This window comes from Engystomops pustulosus, chromosome 10 (assembly GCF_040894005.1).
Source record: "Engystomops pustulosus chromosome 10, aEngPut4.maternal, whole genome shotgun sequence".
Classification (NCBI taxonomy): Eukaryota; Metazoa; Chordata; class Amphibia; order Anura; family Leptodactylidae; genus Engystomops; species Engystomops pustulosus.
This window is the reverse complement of record NC_092420.1, coordinates 97,248,675-97,266,929: the sequence shown is the minus strand read 5'-3', so window position 1 is coordinate 97,266,929 and position 18,255 is coordinate 97,248,675. Positions and strand designations below refer to the sequence as shown.

The window sequence follows — 18,255 nt, the reverse complement described above, 5'->3', positions numbered from 1 at the left end:
CTGGGATCACAACTTCAGTGTCAGATATTGTCCCTGGAGAAATGTGTAATCAGACCTATATGTATCTTGTTAGTAGCAGCAGGACTGTGATATTTGGATTTATATTCCAGAATGTTAGCTGCTCCTAGTTTACTTGGGATGTGTCCTCACACTGCTGTGCTCTGTGCTCTCTGCAGCCAGTGTTATGTATTGTCCCTAGAGAGATGTGTAATCAGACCTCACACTGCTGTGCTCTGTGCTCTCTGCAGCCAGTGTTATGTATTGTCCCTGGAGAGATGTGTAATCAGACCTCACACTGCTGTGCTCTGTGCTCTCTGCAGCCAGTGTTATGTATTGTCCCTGGAGAGATGTGTAATCAGACCTCACACTGCTGTGCTCTGTGCTCTCTGCAGCCAGTGTTATGTATTGTCCCTGGAGAGATGTGTAATCAGACCTCACACTGCTGTGCTCTGTGCTCTCTGCAGCCAGTGTTATGTATTGTCCCTGGAGAGATGTGTTATCAGACCTCACACTGCTGTGCTCTGTGCTCTCTGCAGCCAGTGTTAGGTACTGACCCTGGAGAGATGTGTAATCACCCCTCACACTGCTGTGCTCTGTGCTCTCTGCAGCCAGTGTTATGTATTGTCCCTGGAGAGATGTGTTATCAGACCTCACACTGCTGTGCTCTGTGCTCTCTGCAGCCAGTGTTAGGTACTGACCCTGGAGAGATGTGTAATCAGACCTTTTACTTGACTTTTCTTTGTACAAAAGTAACATTTAAGCAATAAGGGTGTGACCTTACAGACGGCAGTGTTATGTATTGTCCCTGGAGAGATGTATAATCAGACTTTGTGTATGTTGTTAGTAGCAGCAGGACTGTGATATATGGATTTATATCCAGGATTGTAGCTTCTCCAAGTGCACTGGGGGTGGAGGGGGACGGGCGTGTCCTCACACTGCTGTGCTCTGTGCTCTCTGGAGCCAGTGTTATGTATTGTCCCTGGAGGGATGTGTAATCAGACCTTTGTGTATGTTAGTAGCAGCAGGACTGTGATATATGGATTTATCTTTCAGGATTGTAGCTTTTCCAAGTGCACTTGGGGTAGTGTCCTCACACTGCTGTGCTCTGTGCCATCTGCAGGCAATGTTAGCAAATTTGGTAGAGGAGGTCGGCACTGTGAGATGTAGCAAGGGATTCAATCCATGTGGGTGCTAGCTGCTTAGGTCTGACCCGAGATCCAGCAGCATCAAAAACAGAAGAGAAGGCAGCCGCACTCCGTTGTCCTAATCCAAAAAGTGTTTATTCACATGTGGATACAAAGCTACGTTTCGGCTAGCTCAATGTAGCCATTTTCATTTTCAATGTAGCTTGAAAATGGCTACATTGAGCTAGCCGAAACGTAGCTTTGTATCCACATGTGAATAAACACTTTTTGGATTAGGACAACGGAGTGCGGCTGCCTTCTCTGCAGGCAATGTTAGATATTGTCCCTGGAGAGATGTGTAATCGCACCTTTGTGCATGTATTGTTAGTAGCAGCAGGATTGTGAAATATAGATTAATATTCCAGGACTGTATCTGTACTCTCTGCAGTCAGTGTTGTCCCTGGAGAGATGTGTAATCAGACCTTTGTGTATGTTGTTTGTAGCAGCAGGAGTATGACATATGGAGGTGTATTCCTGGATTGTAGTTTCTCCGATTACAAATGCCCCTTCCCCTGCAGCCGCCCCCCTTCCCCTGCAGCCGCGCCCCCTTTCCCTGCAGCCGCGCCCCCTTTCCCTTCCAGCCGCCCCCTTTCCAGCCGCCCCCTTCCCCTCCAGCCGCCCCCTTCCCCTCCAGCCGCCCCCTTTCCTCTCCAGCTGCCCCCTTCCCCTCCAGCCGCCCCCCTTTACCTCCAGCCGCCCCCTTTCCCCTCCAGCTGCCCCCTTTCCCCTCCAGCCGCCCCCTTTCCCCTCCAGCCGCCCCCCTTCCCCTCCAGCCGCCCCCCTTCCCCTCCAGCCGCCCCCTTTCCCTCTCCAGCCGCCCCCCTTCCCCTCCAGCCGCCCCCTTTCCCCTCCAGCCGCCCCCTTTCCCCTCCAGCTGCCCCCTTTCCCCTCCAGCTGCCCCCTTTCCCCTCCAGCTGCCCCCCTTCCCCTCCAGTCGCCCCCTTCCCCTCCAGCTGCCCCCTTTCCCCTCCAGCTGCCCCCTTTCCCCTCCAGCTGCCCCCTTTCCCCTCCAGCTGCCCCCTTTCCCCTCCAGCTGCCCCCTTTCCCCTCCAGCCGCCCCCCTTTCCCTCCAGCTGCCCCCTTTCCCCTCCAGCTGCCCCCTTTCCCCTCCAGCCGCCCCCCTTTCCCTCCAGCCGCCCCCTTTCCCCTCCAGCCGCCCCCTTTCCCCTCCAGCCGCCCCCTTTCCCTTCCAGCCGCCCCCTTTCCCCTCCAGCCGCCCCCTTTCCCCTCCAGCCGCCCCCTTTCCCCTCCAGCCGCCCCCTTTCCCTTCCAGCCGCCCCCTTTCCCCTCCAGCGGCCCCCTTTCCCCTCCAGCCGCCCCCTTTCCCCTCCAGCCGCCCCCTTGATATAAAAAAAGAAGAGAGCGACACAGAGAGATACAACACAGTCTTGTATTTCCACTTCCGTTGTATAAAACATAACACTTTTTTTGTGCAAATATTTGAAAACAAAACTGTCGCTTTAGGGAACGTCTCCCCCTCCCCAATAATTACATAAAAACTAGTATTTATGTACATAAACCGTCAGTGTGAGAGTCAGGATCATAGCAAAAATACCGTCTGAACATCGCCAAGTGGTTTCATAAGAACAAATGAAAGTTACTACAAAAATAGGGCTCAAAAAGATTCATACAAGTAAAAAAAACAGAGGAGGGGAGGTAAGTACCAGACTGTAAGGAAGAAACTGCAGCTCATTGGTCGTAACTCTTTTGACACCTACGCAACAGGAATTAGGGGAATGTATAATGAGATCCGGATTGTCTCTATAATTTACCTAAAATATCTGATAATCCAGTATTTCAGAAACTTTTGCAGATTTTTTTTAAAGGGAACCTGTCACCACAATTTTCACACACACATCTAATGGCAGGTTCCTACATAGCCCTGGTAACTATCTGACCCCCTTCTTTTAGCTAAAAATCGCTCCCCTTAGATTCCAATTTATCCAACTTTATGGTTTTACATGGTGTCCAAGGATGTCTATAGCGAGTCAAGGTGGGCAGCTCCTCCCCTTGCTATCTCTGCATGCAGCAGTATGTCATGTGACCAGGGTGACATCATCGCAGGTCCTTTAGCCTTCTAACATTAGAAAACTATACACCAAGCATATATTACATGAAATCACAGCAGCAGCATGAAGAAGAGTAGAAGTCCATTCGAGCTGCTCTGATTTTTTTATGTGGTCAGATATGTGCATGGGGTACATTTTGCAAATGTTAAGAGGCTAAAGGACCTGTTATGTCACATGACATTAGGCCACGCCCCTCGACTCGCTCTATACATCACTAGATCCCAGGCAAGTTCATAAATAACTCTGATTTTATGGATAAATGGGGAAAACAATTTCTAGCTAAAAGAAGGGGGTTGGATAGTTACTAGGGCTCTTTGGGAACCTGCCACTAGTTGTGTTTGTGATAAATGTGGTGACAGGTTCTCTTTAAGCTGGAAGGGGAGTGTTGGAAGGAAAGTAACATATTTTTGCTTTTAAAAGGGGATGTCTAGTAAAAACAAAAAAAATCTATATAAATGGAGTCATTAGGGGGAAGGAGAATAGCTATGGAAGAGTCAGGAGGGGGCGGGGTGATAGGTAGAATGTAGGATTTTACTGCCCCCTGTTGAAGCAATTTATATAGATTTTTTTTCCCTTTGAAGGCCAAAATGAGTGCAATACTGTCACCTATGGACTAAAATCTAAACTATGATCTTAAGATTATTAACTATTTAATTTTAAGACAAATCTAATAAATTGCTAAAATGTTCCTTCCGTCTATAAGTGACTTTTGAATAAAAATTGTGTTTCCAATAATAATAAAGGCCACCGCGTCAAAATTGTCCACACATTCAACCCCATTTACTTAAAGGGGTCATCCACAGGTTGAAAAACATGGATGCTTTTGTCCAAAACAGCGCCACACCAGACCATGGTTAGTGCCGGTATTGCAGCTCAGTTATGGACAGATAAATGGATCTGAGATGCAATACCACACACTACCATTGGTCAGCTGTGGTGCTGTTTTTAGAAGAATGCAGCCATGTTTTCGAAAATGCTGGAACACCCCTTAAAATGGGCTGGAGCTGCAATACCATATACAACCAGTGAACAAGGGTGGCGCTGTTTATGGAATGAAGCAAAGATTTTTTTCTGTAAACCTATTTTAATACGGTGTGTGATACGTATCATCGCTCTGTGGGATATGAACGCTCATGTTTTGCATATTTCTGAACAGGAAGGTGTCAGGTTTAATACAGTACACGTGCGGCCGCCATAAAAACCGCCAAATACTTTTGGTAAAGGCAAAATGTAAGGCACGACCATCACTTCTCATGGCTTGAGTCTTCCCTAACTCCTGGTCTTGGCAACATTAAAGATACAAATATATATAAAAGTGTCCATGATTAGCGAAACAGCGCCACAGCTGTCCAGAGGTTACATGTGGTATTGCAGAAGTGACTGGACCTGAGCTGTGACACCACCCACCACCTGAGGCGGTTTCTCTAATTTTAGACATCCCCCCTTCGAAGGCAACAAGATTGAAACAAGAGATACCACACTGTGTAGAGGATAAGGTTAGGACTTCACAGAAGATACCCGAAGGAATGACCTCAGTTCAATAAAAATACTTTATATAAAACTTCTCTTTTTTTTTCTCAAAAAGTGTCCATTCGATTGTTTCCTTGCATATAGTATGTACATATTTACCACCAAATATTACAACTCCGCCGAGATCATGGAGTCGTTGTGTCCATGGATGCCGGGATCCTCCAGTAAGGAGGACGCTTTCAGGTCCACTTTGTAGGTTTTCATCCCTTTGCTGGAGTAGGATTGGACTCCTATACTACTGGGATGGCTCTGCATAGACATATGGGACAGTAATGGGATGTTTGCATCCTGGTTGGATCCTGAAGATGGTAAGCTGGTCACATGACCTGTACTTGTTGACCCACTAGCGCTACTTGGTGAGCGGCTCTTTGGTGGTGGGCAATGCTGGATGACTCTTGGTGGTCCAGGTGGTTGGTAGTGAGCAGTTGGGAAAGCAGCATATCCCGGTGGGATAGGGTAACCATTGATAGGTATGAACCTTTGATTTTGAGGTAATGGTGGCCCTATAAATCCAGCGATCTGGGCCTGAGGCATTCCTTGAGGTGAAAATAGAAAATTAGGATACCTTTGATTGCTCAAATTGCTGACAGGGCTAGCACTCAGAGATGTGGTCTGCGTGGTGGCATTACCTCCCGATGGTGTAGTGGAGCTGGTATGGCTCGAAAGTCCTTCCCACGACCTCAACCTCATGTGAATATCCTTGAACCTCGGCCTCCGAGATGGTATCTCCTGCCAACATTCGGTCATGAGACTATACATCCTTGGAGGGCAGTCCTCGGAACATGGAAGAAGTTGCCTCTTCCGGACCATCTCTATGACTTCTTGGTTACTGAATCCATAATATGGTTGAAGACCAAAGCTGAAGATCTCCCACAGGACCACACCGTAAGACCAGATGTCCGAGTCGGTGGAGAACTTCCCGTACATGATGGCCTCTGGAGGCATCCACCGGATGGGAAGAAGAGACTTGTTTTGGACTCGGTAGTAATCAGCTGAGTAGATTTCTCTGGAAAGTCCAAGGTCGGAAATTTTGATATGAAGTTGTTCTCCAACTAATATGTTCCGGGCGGCCAGGTCTTTATGGACAAAGAAGTGACTGGCTAAATACTCCATGCCGGCTGCAATCTGAACGGCGATATGAAGGAAATCTCCGTGGTCGAGGCTCGATTTAACTGTTCCATCCTCATCACTGCTGCAGCCTACATCTGAATGTGGAGACCTCATAATGAGGAATTCATGGAGATCCCCAATGTTCATGTACTCAAACAACATGCACACAGGCTGCTCCTGAGTGACCACTCCGAGAAGACACACAATGTTGGGATGGTGTAGCTCCGCCATCAGAGATGCCTCCTGCTGGAACTCTGCCCACTGCTGTGGATTGTTATAATCCTTCAATGTCTTGATGGCCACCAGTTGAGCGTGGTCCATGCCTGGGAGGTAGAGGTGGCCTTTGTAGATCTTTCCGAAGATGCATTCCCCAAGTTCTTCCATAAACCGCACTGCAGACAGGGGGAGCTCTTTAGCCTTAGTCTGTTTGGAGTAAAAACAGAGGAAAATCAATGTTTATTGCTAGGGAACTTCTGCACCCAAATGTAACATTATGCAATGAACATGACGCTGACATATTCACTACCACCATCACTAGGAGGCCATTATTGATGCCATAAAGTAAAGTTTTATCCCACAGGTCACCCATCTTCTACTCACACATAAAACTATTTTTTTTTACATCCTTTCTCTACTTCTACTCTTTCAGTAGCCCTACAGACAAGCCTCTATGTCCATGCTATGTGTGCCTGGGGTAGGTATGTGTGTGCCTGGGGTAGGTATGTGTGGGCCTGGGGTAGGTATGTGTGGGCCTGGGGTAGGTGTGTGTGGGCCTGGGGTAGGTGTGTGTGGGCCTGGGGTAGGTGTGTGTGGGCCTGGGGTAGGTGTGTGTGGGCCTGGGGTAGGTATGTGTGGGCCTGGGGTAGGTATGTGTGGGCCTGGGGTAGGTGTGTGTGGGCCTGGGGTAGGTATGTGTGGGCCTGGGGTAGGTGTGTGTGGGCCTGGGGTAGGTGTGTGTGGCATCTGCTTTCTTCTAGAAGGAAGAAAACTGCATCTCTAATGCCACCTATAGGTGGACCCTTGTATTGAAGGTTTGGCCAATCCAAAGAATACTACAAAAAACACAGATTAGAAAGCTGCAGATAGTTCTCTTGCAGTTCTTGACCCTTGACATTACAGATAAGCCATAAGATTGTGTGCTATGTGCAGGGTGTGTACTATGTGCAGTGTGTACTATGTGCAGGGTGTGTACTATGTGCAGGGTGTGTACTATGTGCAGTGTGTACTATGTGCAGGGTGTGTACTATGTGCAGGGTGTGTACTATGTGTAGAGTGTGTACTATGTGCAGTGTCCTGTGTACTATGTGCAGTGTGTACTATGTGCAGGGTGTGTACTATGTGCAGGGTGTGTACTATGTGTAGGGTGTGTACTATGTGCAGTGTGCATTGTCCCGTGTAGTGTGTACTATGTGCAGTGTGTACTATGTACAATGTGTACTATGTGCAGTGTGTACTATGTGCAGTGTGTACTATGTGCTGTGTGTATTATGTGCAGTGTGTACTATGTGCAGTGTGTACTATGTGCAGTGTGTACTATGTGCAGTGTGTACTATGTGCAGTGTGTACTATGTGATGTGTGTACTATGTGCAGTGTCCTGTGCTGTGTGTACTATGTGCTGTGTGTACTATGTGCAGTGTGTACTATGTGCAGTGTGTACTATGTGCAGTGTGTACTATGTGCAGGGTGTACTATGTGCAGTGAGTACTATGTGTAGTGTGTACTATGTGCAGTGTGTACTATGTGCAGTGTCCTGTGCTGTGTGTACTATGTGCTGTGTGTACTATGTGCAGTGTGTACTATGTGCAGTGTGTACTATGTGCAGTGTGTACTATGTGCAGTGTGTACTATGTGCTGTGTGTTTTTTGGTGCACCATTAACATGGGGCGTGGAACACATTTCTGTCGGACTTTGCATGATAAATCTGGTGCACGGTCCGACTGAGCACTGGAACGCCCCCTTAATTTGTGCCGCATAAAGACGAGTGCAGCCGTGCCACAAAATGGTTGTGTGTCACACAAATGTGGCGCGGACACTTCTTAAATATCTGCAAGCAGTTTGCTCTAAAAAGAACGTACAAAGAAAACTGGCGCAAGGGCCTTAGTAAATGTGCCACATCTCGCAGCCCCCCAGGGTTAGCAGTGCACTCGGGGTCCTATGAGCAGCTATTAATAGGGAATCAGATGATCTTCTGGCTGCAGTTATTAAATGGAAACTTTCTGACTTCCGATGTATCAACAAGCAAATTCCATGGTGTGCGGAGAACGGCGTCTGCCGGAGATGATGAGGATAATGACTGGATGAGTAGATAATGTATATAAACAGTGGGAGCTACAGCCGAGACGTCTCCCTATATCACAGCAATCACATGGATCTAAGGGGGGCGTGGCCAGCGGATTATTGACGGATTTAACAAGTAAAATTTTAAAAGCTGCAAAAATAAATAAAATGTGTTAATATTTTGGGTTGCAAAGTGTAAACGGTCTCCGAGTTTTACAATTAAAACACATTTGTATTTTGAAATGAGCCGACGTGTCTCCCCCTGACCACCTACTGTTGCTAAATTACACAGCAGATGGAAGAGGGAGGGAGCAGGGGGGAGAGTGAGACAGTGTATAAGCCAGTGAAGCTACTACACAGAGGGTTCTGGAAACACCCACAGATCCCTTCTAATTAGTTTAGTTATAAAAGTTGAGGCCATGGATAACAGATATAAGAAGACACCTCAGTCCTGGTGCCTGGATCTATGAGTAATGTCCCTGGTTTATCAGGATGGATTTTCATGATTGATTTCCTTTAAGCCTTTATGATTGTTCGAGTCTCTTAATTTTAAATCTGAAAACAAAAATAAAAAGTTTGGCTCTCTGGAGGACCCATCATTGCCACGAATGACCTTCTAGTGATGGGGTGCATGTAATACTTCATTTACCCTGTAGGGGCAGTGTGGGGCACAAAAAATAGCTGCCAGGTGCCTTTAAGGGTTACAGCTGATTGCTGGGGGGTCCCAGCATCATTATATAAGGAGGTGGCCTGAAGGCAGGGGGATGATTGTGACCCTAATGTCTCCAAAAACTACTGTCATGACTGTCGCTTGCTTATCGGTGATTCTCCAGATCAATACAAAACTGTTTAATAAATGATTGAATGGGACATGCACCAGAATTTCCTGCAGTAATGTTTTCGGCTCGTGGTACAAGCGGAGATCCTCCCAACATGACACAAGCTTCCAATTTTTCTCCAATTACTACAATATCCTCCTGATGTAACCGCACTCGGCGGAGTCAATCACCGTGTCACTGCCTCTTCACACAACGAGTGAGGGGATCGTCCCGAAATATGGAGCCAGTTAAGGGGACGGCCGCGTCAGGAAATTAGCTGTGTTGTCCGACTCCAGATGGTTCACGTTATACAAATCCTTTCGGCCAAACCTGTTTACATCTGGTGTATAGTAAATGATATCCCAGAAAGGAAAGTGCGATGACCTCTCCCTCACCTCCCGCTAGACCACATCACAGGGGCCTAATAACACCCCCAACCCGCTAACAACCTACCCTCCAACGACACCGCGCAACACACAAATACAAGGATAAAAACCGGAAACTGACACCGAGATCCGACAACCAGAGACTTCATCTTACAGGAAGACAAAAGATACAGTAACAGCTCGGCCTCATAAGTCGTACAAAATACTCAGAAGATAAGAATCTACAAAGTCCTCTGCATGAACGTGCACAACGTAGCGGTGATCTCTTCTATTGTTGTACATGAGGGCAGTATTATAGTACAGGAAAAATGGAAGAACGGTCCGGCACGCCAATGTCTGGGAAAAAACAGTATAATAATAATGATAATAGTGACTGTCTCTCTACTGTCTCTACCATCATGTCCTCTCTCTTCTTGAAACGTAATCTTCCTAAAACTGAACTCCTTATCTTTCCACCATCTACTAACCTACCCAACCCTGACCTCTCCATCTCGGTCTGTGGGATCACTATAGCCCCAGGGGCACAGGCCGGTGTCTTGGGGTTGTGCTGGACTCCAATCTCTCCATCTCGGTCTGTGGGATCACTATAGCCCCAGGAGCACAGGACGCTGTCTTGGGGTTGTGCTGGACTCTGACCTCTCCTTTGCACCATATATTCAATCTCTTGCTCGCTCTTGCCGCATCTCAGAAACATCTCCAGAATCCGACCATTTCTGACAATTGAAACTTCTAAAATGCTAATTGTTGCGCTGATTCGCCCTTCCCGTGCTCTTCAATCTGCCAGTAATATTAGATTAATTTCTACCTTAATTCGAACCTCCCATGCACATCTCCAGGACTTCTCCCGAGCTGCACCAATTCTCTGGAATGCCCTTCCCTGGACTCTGAGACTAAGGCCGGTGGCACACGTGGTGTTTTGAACCTGTTTTCGGGCCGTTTTTAAGCAGTCCATTAAAAAACGCATTAGCAATTATCTTAATTAAAACTGGCCAAAAAACGCATGCATTTTTTAACGGACTGCTTAAAAACGGCTCAAAAACCGGTTAAAAATGTGTGCCGCCGGCATAGTACCCACCCTCCAAAGTTTCAAACGTGCTCTAACCCATCTTTTTAGACGGATCTATCAGTCGCTAACTGCATGAAATGTCAACTCTCTTTACTAATCCATCCTGTGTTCTCCCCCCATCTGTTATTCAGCAATCAGCAGATATTGTATATAGGGGGCAGTATTATAGTAGTTATATTCCTGTACATAGGAGGCAGTATTATAGTAGATATATTCTTGTACATAGGGGGCAGTATTATAGTAGATATATTCTTGTACATAGGGGGCAGTATTATAGTAGTTATATTCCTGTACATAGGGGGCAGTATTATAGTAGTTATATTCCTGTACATAGGGGGCAGTATTATAGTAGTTATATTCCTGTACATAGGGGGTAGTATTATAGTAGTTATATTCCTGTACATAGGGGGCAGTATTATAGTAGTTATATTCCTGTACATAGGGGGCAGTATTATAGTAGTTATATTCCTGTACATAGGGGGCAGTATTATAGTAGTTATATTCCTGTACATAGGGGGCAGTATTATAGTAGTTATATTCCTGTGCATAGGGGGCAGTATTATAGTAGTTATATTCTTGTACATAGGGGGCAGTATTATAGTAGTTATATTCCTGTGCATAGGGGGCAGTATTATAGTAGTTATATTCCTGTGCATAGGGGGCAGTATTATAGTAGTTATATTCCTGTGCATAGGGGGCAGTATTATAGTAGTTATATTCTTGTACATAGGGGGCAGTATTATAGTAGTTATATCCCTGTACATAGGGGGCAGTATTATAGTAGTTATATTCCTGTACATAGGGGGTAGTATTATAGTAGTTATATTCCTGTACATAGGGGGCAGTATTATAGTAGTTATATTCTTGTACATAGGGGGCAGTATTATAGTAGTTATATTCTTGTACATAGGGGGCAGTATTATAGTAGTTATATTCTTGTACATAGGGGGCAGTATTATAGTAGTTATATTCTTGTACATAGGGGGCAGTATTATAGTAGTTATATTCTTGTACATAGGGGGCAGTATTATAGTAGTTATATCCCTGTACATAGGAGGCAGTATTATAGTAGTTATATTCTTGTACATAGTGGGCAGTATTATAGTAGTTATATTCCTGTACATAGGGGGCAGTATTATAGTAGTTATATTCCTGTACATAGGGGGGCAGTATTATAGTAGTTATATTCTTGTACATAGGAGGCAGTATTATAGTAGTTATATTCCTGTACATAGGGGGCAGTATTATAGTAGTTATATTCCTGTACATAGGGGGCAGTATTATAGTAGTTATATTCCTGTACATAGGGGGCAGTATTACAGTAGTTATATTCCTGTACATAGGGGGCAGTATTATAGTAGTTATATTCTTGTACATAGGGGGCAGTATTATAGTAGTTATATTCCTGTACATAGGGGGCAGTATTATAGTAGTTATATTCCTGTACATAGGGGGCAGTATTATAGTAGTTATATTCTTGTACATAGGGGGCAGTATTATAGTAGTTATATTCCTGTACATAGGGGGCAGTATTATAGTAGTTATATCCCTGTACATAGGGGGCAGTATTATAGTAGTTATATTCTTGTACATAGGGGGCAGTATTATAGTAGTTATATTCTTGTACATAGGGGGCAGTATTATAGTAGTTATATTCCTGTACATAGGGGGCAGTATTATAGTAGTTATATTCCTGTACATAGGGGGCAGTATTATAGTAGTTATATTCCTGTACATAGGGGGCAGTATTATAGTGGTTATATTCCTGTACATAGGGGGCAGTATTATAGTAGTTATATTCCTGTACATAGGGGGCAGTATTATAGTAGTTATATCCTTGTACATAGGAGTCAGTATTATAGTAGTTATATCCCTGTACATAGGGGGCAGTATTATAGTGGTTATATTCCTGTACATAGGGGGCAGTATTATAGTAGTTATATTCCTGTACATAGGGGGCAGTATTATAGTAGTTATATTCTTGTACATAGGGGGCAGTATTATAGTAGTTATATTCTTGTACATAGGGGGCAGTATTATAGTAGTTATATTCCTGTACATAGGGGGCAGTATTATAGTAGTTATATTCATGTTTCATTTATAAAATAACTTGTGCCTTTCTCTTTAAACCTTCACACTTTCTCGCTGTATTGTGTAGTATTAGGAGGTGTCTTGTGATTGGATGTTTCAGAGGTGATGTCTTTGTTTCTGGGAGTAATATTCTGTAATGTTACTGATGTGTTTGTGGTTATGAAATCAGATTCTGTTATACTTTGGTAAATCACGTTGTGTCCATACATCACACTCACATCTGTCGGGTTCGTATAAGTGCACAGGATCCTGCATCAGATTCATACACGAGGTTATAATTGTGATAATTGGTACCAGAGTCGGGGGGTCTATCCTGATTGCTATCCTGTGACTATGGGCCTTTGTCTCTCCTTAATCCCTCTTTATGAGATTACTTTGTGAGCAAACCCTTTTATTACGTCCAAAATGTCGGCATCTATTCTTCTTAAAGGGGTTTTCCTAAGATAGACAATTGTGGCCAATTATTAGCTTCAATTTGACATGGGGTTTAGATGTTGTTCCAACCTCTCGGACCTGTCTGGACAATGGGGGTTGGAGATTTGCCCCGTTGTTCCTTGTAAGTCCTATGGACACGAAACTTGTGCGTCTTTCCCTTCACTTTCGCTTAGAAGAAGCAGACGCAACCGCAAAACCGAGGACCCAAGTGCTCCTCAAGGGGGCGCCCACACTTGCAGGTATGGATCATAATGGGGAGGACTATCATTACGAAGATCTGCTCCTCCTCGATTTACTCTCCACTCCTGGTTTGGACATCGAAAACTGCATCTAAAAAACTGACCGTGTAGACGCACCTTTAAGGTTTGGATCTTGCACGCTATGTCTTACCTTTGGTTTATAAGCGTTCAACATGGACATCTCGACGTTCTGCCCGCGGACATGCTTGGGCTGTCGCTGCACGGCGGGGGAAGACGTCTTCTGATTATTCCGACAGATGCAAATGAAGAAAAACAACAGGGCAATGGCCAGCGGGATGGTGACACTGGGGACCAGGATGTAGAGGATCTCCATCTTGTTCTTTTCTTTAGAGTCCTGGGTTTCTAAGTCGGGAAAAAAACCAAGAAGTCGATATCAAACTGAGGTTAGAACAGAGAACAAGAGAACCTTTTCTAAGCATTTGCATTACAATATATTTGTGTGTTATAACTTACCTTGCATCCTGACAGAATCCTCTGTGTAGTCACAGGTGTTGGGTTTTGATTTGGATGAATTTCAAAAAACAACATGTGACTTGTCTGTGCTGCTCACTCCTCAGCCCTTTGTGCTCCTGTACAGCAACTCCCTCCCCCATTGATGTTAGCTCACCAGGCTGTGAGCTCTGTAAAGGAGCAGGAGGGAGGAGCTGTACAGGCGCACAAAGGTGGGGGATGAGAGGAGTGAGCATCACAGACAAGTCACATGTTGTTTTTTGAAATGCATTCCAGCCCGACCCCTGGGACTACACAGAGGATTCTGTCAGGGTGCAAGGTAAGTTATAACACACAATTATAGTGTAATGCAAATGCGTAGAAAAGGCAGAAAGTCATATTTGCACTGCACATGTAATAAGCTTCTGCAACCTGTCTTTAGTGACAATGAGGCCCCTGGTGACAGGTTCACTTTAAGGCATGTGGACCGCTTCAGAATAATCCCAGAGGACCTATGGCTATAACGGGAGATGCCTGAGCATGAAGTACTTACCGCCTAGTTTCTTAGTAAAGGTGCCTTATGTATTTGGTGACTCTTAAGCAACATGCACACGAATGGAGGGGGGAGGGGGGTGTATTTACAGCACATAATTGCAATACACCCCCGTAGGCCGGCAATGGGCACACTAATCAATATGGTGTCGCACATGTGAGGCAAAGACAGGACATGGCGAACGTATGCCTGCCTTCATTTGAATCTAGTCTTAGGCTGGGTTCATATCACGCTTTTTGGATACGCTAAGCATATACGTCGGGATAGCACCTGACCTATACACTGACAAATAGGGGCAGTCGGAGGCGTAGTTGTTGCCTCCATCTGGCCACTATTCCCTGTACGTCAAAAAATGCAGAATGGAAAGAAGTAGCAAGATGCGTCTTTTCATCCTGCGGCCCCCGGCTGAGCGACATATGCGCTTAGTGGAGGCAATGGACGGCTATGATGCAGCATATTGCACCAGTCCCAACAGCCCCACCGAGGGCATACGTCGCCCAGCAGGAGGGAGGACACGATGATGTCATTGTCCATATTAGGACAATTGGGGGAACACCCCTTTCATCAGCAGCAGTGGTGTGAGCCCAGCCTTATATATTCGGACCCCGGCTCTTACTGCTCTTCTATGTTCCCTGCTAACCTTTCCAGGCTTCGGCACAGCAGTCTCTTCCATCTGTTCCCTTATTGCCCCATACACTCTAGTGCTAGGATACTAAGTATTAGGGAACTGATACAAAGGGAATATGACTGTAGAACAAGACTACATAGTTTGTTTGTAGTCTGTTACCATAGAGACAACACATTTCTTGAATAGAACTGTAAACACAAAGCAAAAGGAATTTTTTAAATCAAAACTATTCACACATATGGCACATTTTTCATTTTAGTTTAACTTTTTTTACAAGAAGAACATGCAAAAATGTGTAAACAGGAGAGGATAGCGCTGGCATAATCGGAGCGGCGCGACCTTGAACCATACATACATGTGGGATTGTGGGAAGTATAGTATCTCCATTGTAAATAGAAACCACAGGGTCACAGATGGGAAACGGGCAGTAATGGGACCAATTAGAGCCATAACTGGGGCCCTTCCGCAAGGTTAGTAACGCCGTGGAGCTGAGATATCAGCGCGGATATTTTCTTTCCTTGTAAACATCTACAGTGAGAATCTCTGCTGTGATTTTGGGGCTTGCTGCACACATGGAGCAGCTCTGAAGCTTTGCCTTGTTGGGGAATTTCCTGTTTGAGATGTTGTGGCTTTGAGATCCAGGCCGCGCGCGGTTCCTCGGCAAGGCTCGTTTTTCATGTACTACAAAGGCGTCCTGTGTCCGGGGGCAGCGCCATCACACAGCACAGTAGCATCGCTAACCAAAACAGGCGCCTCCCCTCTCCCCACAATAAAGGAACGTATCAAACTTCCATGTGCAGGTTTGGGAATGGTACGTGCTATGGGGGTAATTGCATTACACTGCAGGGGGTAGACCTCCACCTCATCACAGAACTGGAAGTGGGACCCATGGGGCGGTTTAGGGGGTTTTCAGAAAAAAGAGACTGATTTATCAAGTCTGTTATAAGAGACTTAGTAACTCTGAAAAGTTTATAAAACTTTATACATATGCTAGTGACATGTTAGTAGTTATGATCAATGGGGTCCGAATGCTGAGACTCCCACTGCTCCCGGTACTGAAAGAGTAGAAGTTGAGCACTGTGCCTCTTCAACTCAAAGGCCTTCAAGGGGATGTCCACTTATTTCAGTTGAGTGCTTTTCTTATACTTCCAGTAGCTCCCCCTGCAGGTAAAGCTCTGTTTTACAGTCTCTAAGTGATGCAATAAGGCATTGGGGGTCAAGCTTGTGTCTCATACATATGAATATTATATAGATGATTAACCCTTGGCTTACCACAGGCTGGAATGTCGCATATCTCGTGCTTGACATTTTCGTCCAATGTGAAACACCAGGGGGCTTCTCTCTGATTCCCGGGATTTCTGCAGTAGGAATGACCCCCGTTCAGCTCGGGGTAGCGCAGGGCGTTAAACATGTGGTTATGCGGATACTGGGAGTTCCACGGCTGACACTGACGTCCGGATTTGGTGACGCTCACGGTCCCTCGATAGTCAACCCCGCTGCTGTTATAGCATTTATGGTCTGCAATAAGAAGAATCGATACACAAACATTACAATGACATTTAGATTGGAATAGCGTCAAATCCAATCACAGGCGGTTATCGCATCCGGTCGCTGCGGTTATCGCATCCGGTCGCTGCGGTTATCGTGTCCGGTTGCTGCGGTCACCGTGGACCCTCATCTTGTGGTATGTAGTAAAATAGGAGCCATGTGTTACTATGCGTAGGGCGATTATGTAACATAATGAAACCATTGACTCTGCGGATTGCAGCGTATCAAATTGCCGTGATCAAGGGCCGCAGCGTTCAATCGCTCCTTAACGCGTCACGCTCAGTTCTTGTTTTCAAGAGGAAAAAAAATGGCACGTGTTTCTGTCGCTGACGCAATGGAACGCAACAGAACAGTGATATCATGTTATGGATCTAATAATAAGAGGAGGTTAAATGCAAAAAAGTAACTCAATACTGTACAATAGAATAAAGAGGGTCAGAAAACAGCGCCCCTACTGTTCGTGTGGTTGCATCTGGTATTGCAGCGGAACTTGGGAATACACCCACCTGTCCCCCGCTGTTACAAACCATCCAGAGCCCAGACAACCTCTCTTTATGGTGATGTCTTTGCGCCCACTTACTCTTATTGATGGGGTCGGCCATCGGTATTCCGATCCGTATGCAGTTGCTGGCCTCAGGGCTGTCCGGTTGTGGAAGGTCCTCGCAGTTGGGAAGTTTTAATGTCCTTAATATCATAGGGTTAGACCTGGCGAAGATGTACTCGGCCTGACACAGAACGTTCTCCAGGATCTCACACTCGTCCCGGCACAGGTCCCGGGGTTTGGGTACGGAGGACGTCTCGGAGCAGTAGGGGAAGGCGTAGTGGCAAAGTGATGGGATGGCGAACTGGGAACATTTATCCGAGAGGTGATTGGATGTTCCGATCATCGTGAAGGCGGCTGAAAGAGACCAACGTGAAAAGATCAGAAAGAGACTCTGATAGCTCTGAGAGGTTTCCTATCCTGTCACTCAACAGTTTTATATTATAGTCAGAGCAAGAAGAAGACATATACAACACAGGCTATGGGGCCCACAGCATCAGGGGGCCCTGCCATCTAACCTGACACTAAGGAATGAAGGATGTCCACCAATATATACATTATTGTACAAATTATTATATATATATAACATATATGTGTTGTATATATCCTGTAAATGTGTGTGTATCTGTGATGTGTATATACTGTATGTGTGTATATATGCTGTACGTCTGTATATGGCACTGTGTGTGTATCTGTGATGTGTATATACTGTATGTGTGTATATATGCTGTACGCCTGTATATGGCACTGTGTGTGTATCTGTGATGTGTATATACTGTATGTGTGTATATATGCTGTACGTCTGTATATGGCACTGTGTGTGTATCTGTGATGTGTACATACTGTATGTGTGTATATATGCTGTACGTCTGTATATGGCACTGTGTGTGCGTATCTGTGATGTGTATATACTGTATGTGTGTATATATGCTGTACGTCTGTATATTGCACTGTGTGTGCGTATCTGTGATGTGTATATACTGTATGTGTGTATATATGCTGTACGTATGTATATGGCACTGTGTGTGCGTATCTGTGATGTGTATATACTGTATGTGTGTATATATGCTGTACGTATGTATATGGCACTGTGTGTGCGTATCTGTGATGTGTATATACTGTATGTGTGTATATATGCTGTACGTCTGTATATTGCACTGTGTGTGCGTATCTGTGATGTGTATATACTGTATGTGTGTATATATGCTGTACGTCTGTATATTGCACTGTGTGTGCGTATCTGTGATGTGTATATACTGTATGTGTGTATATATGCTGTACGTATGTATATGGCACTGTGTGTGTGGACATCTGTGATGTGTATTATGT

General features: G+C 45.3%; 1 protein-coding gene across 3 annotated transcripts in view; it reads right to left on the bottom strand.

The window, feature by feature from the left end:
* Positions 1–2,560: 2,560 nt before the first annotated feature.
* The window catches only part of ROR1 (receptor tyrosine kinase like orphan receptor 1), a 189,724-nt gene continuing 174,029 nt past the window's right edge, over positions 2,561–18,255 (bottom strand). For all 3 annotated transcript variants that reach the window (XM_072127016.1, XM_072127017.1, XM_072127018.1), the window contains 4 exons: positions 16,966–17,283; positions 16,110–16,355; positions 13,358–13,569; positions 2,561–6,316 (listed from right to left, as the gene is read on the bottom strand). In XM_072127016.1, coding sequence (XP_071983117.1) covers positions 4,892–6,316; positions 13,358–13,569; positions 16,110–16,355; positions 16,966–17,283 — 2,201 coding nt within the window. In that variant the 3' untranslated portion in view covers positions 2,561–4,891. The remainder of the gene's footprint in view (positions 6,317–13,357; positions 13,570–16,109; positions 16,356–16,965; positions 17,284–18,255) is intronic.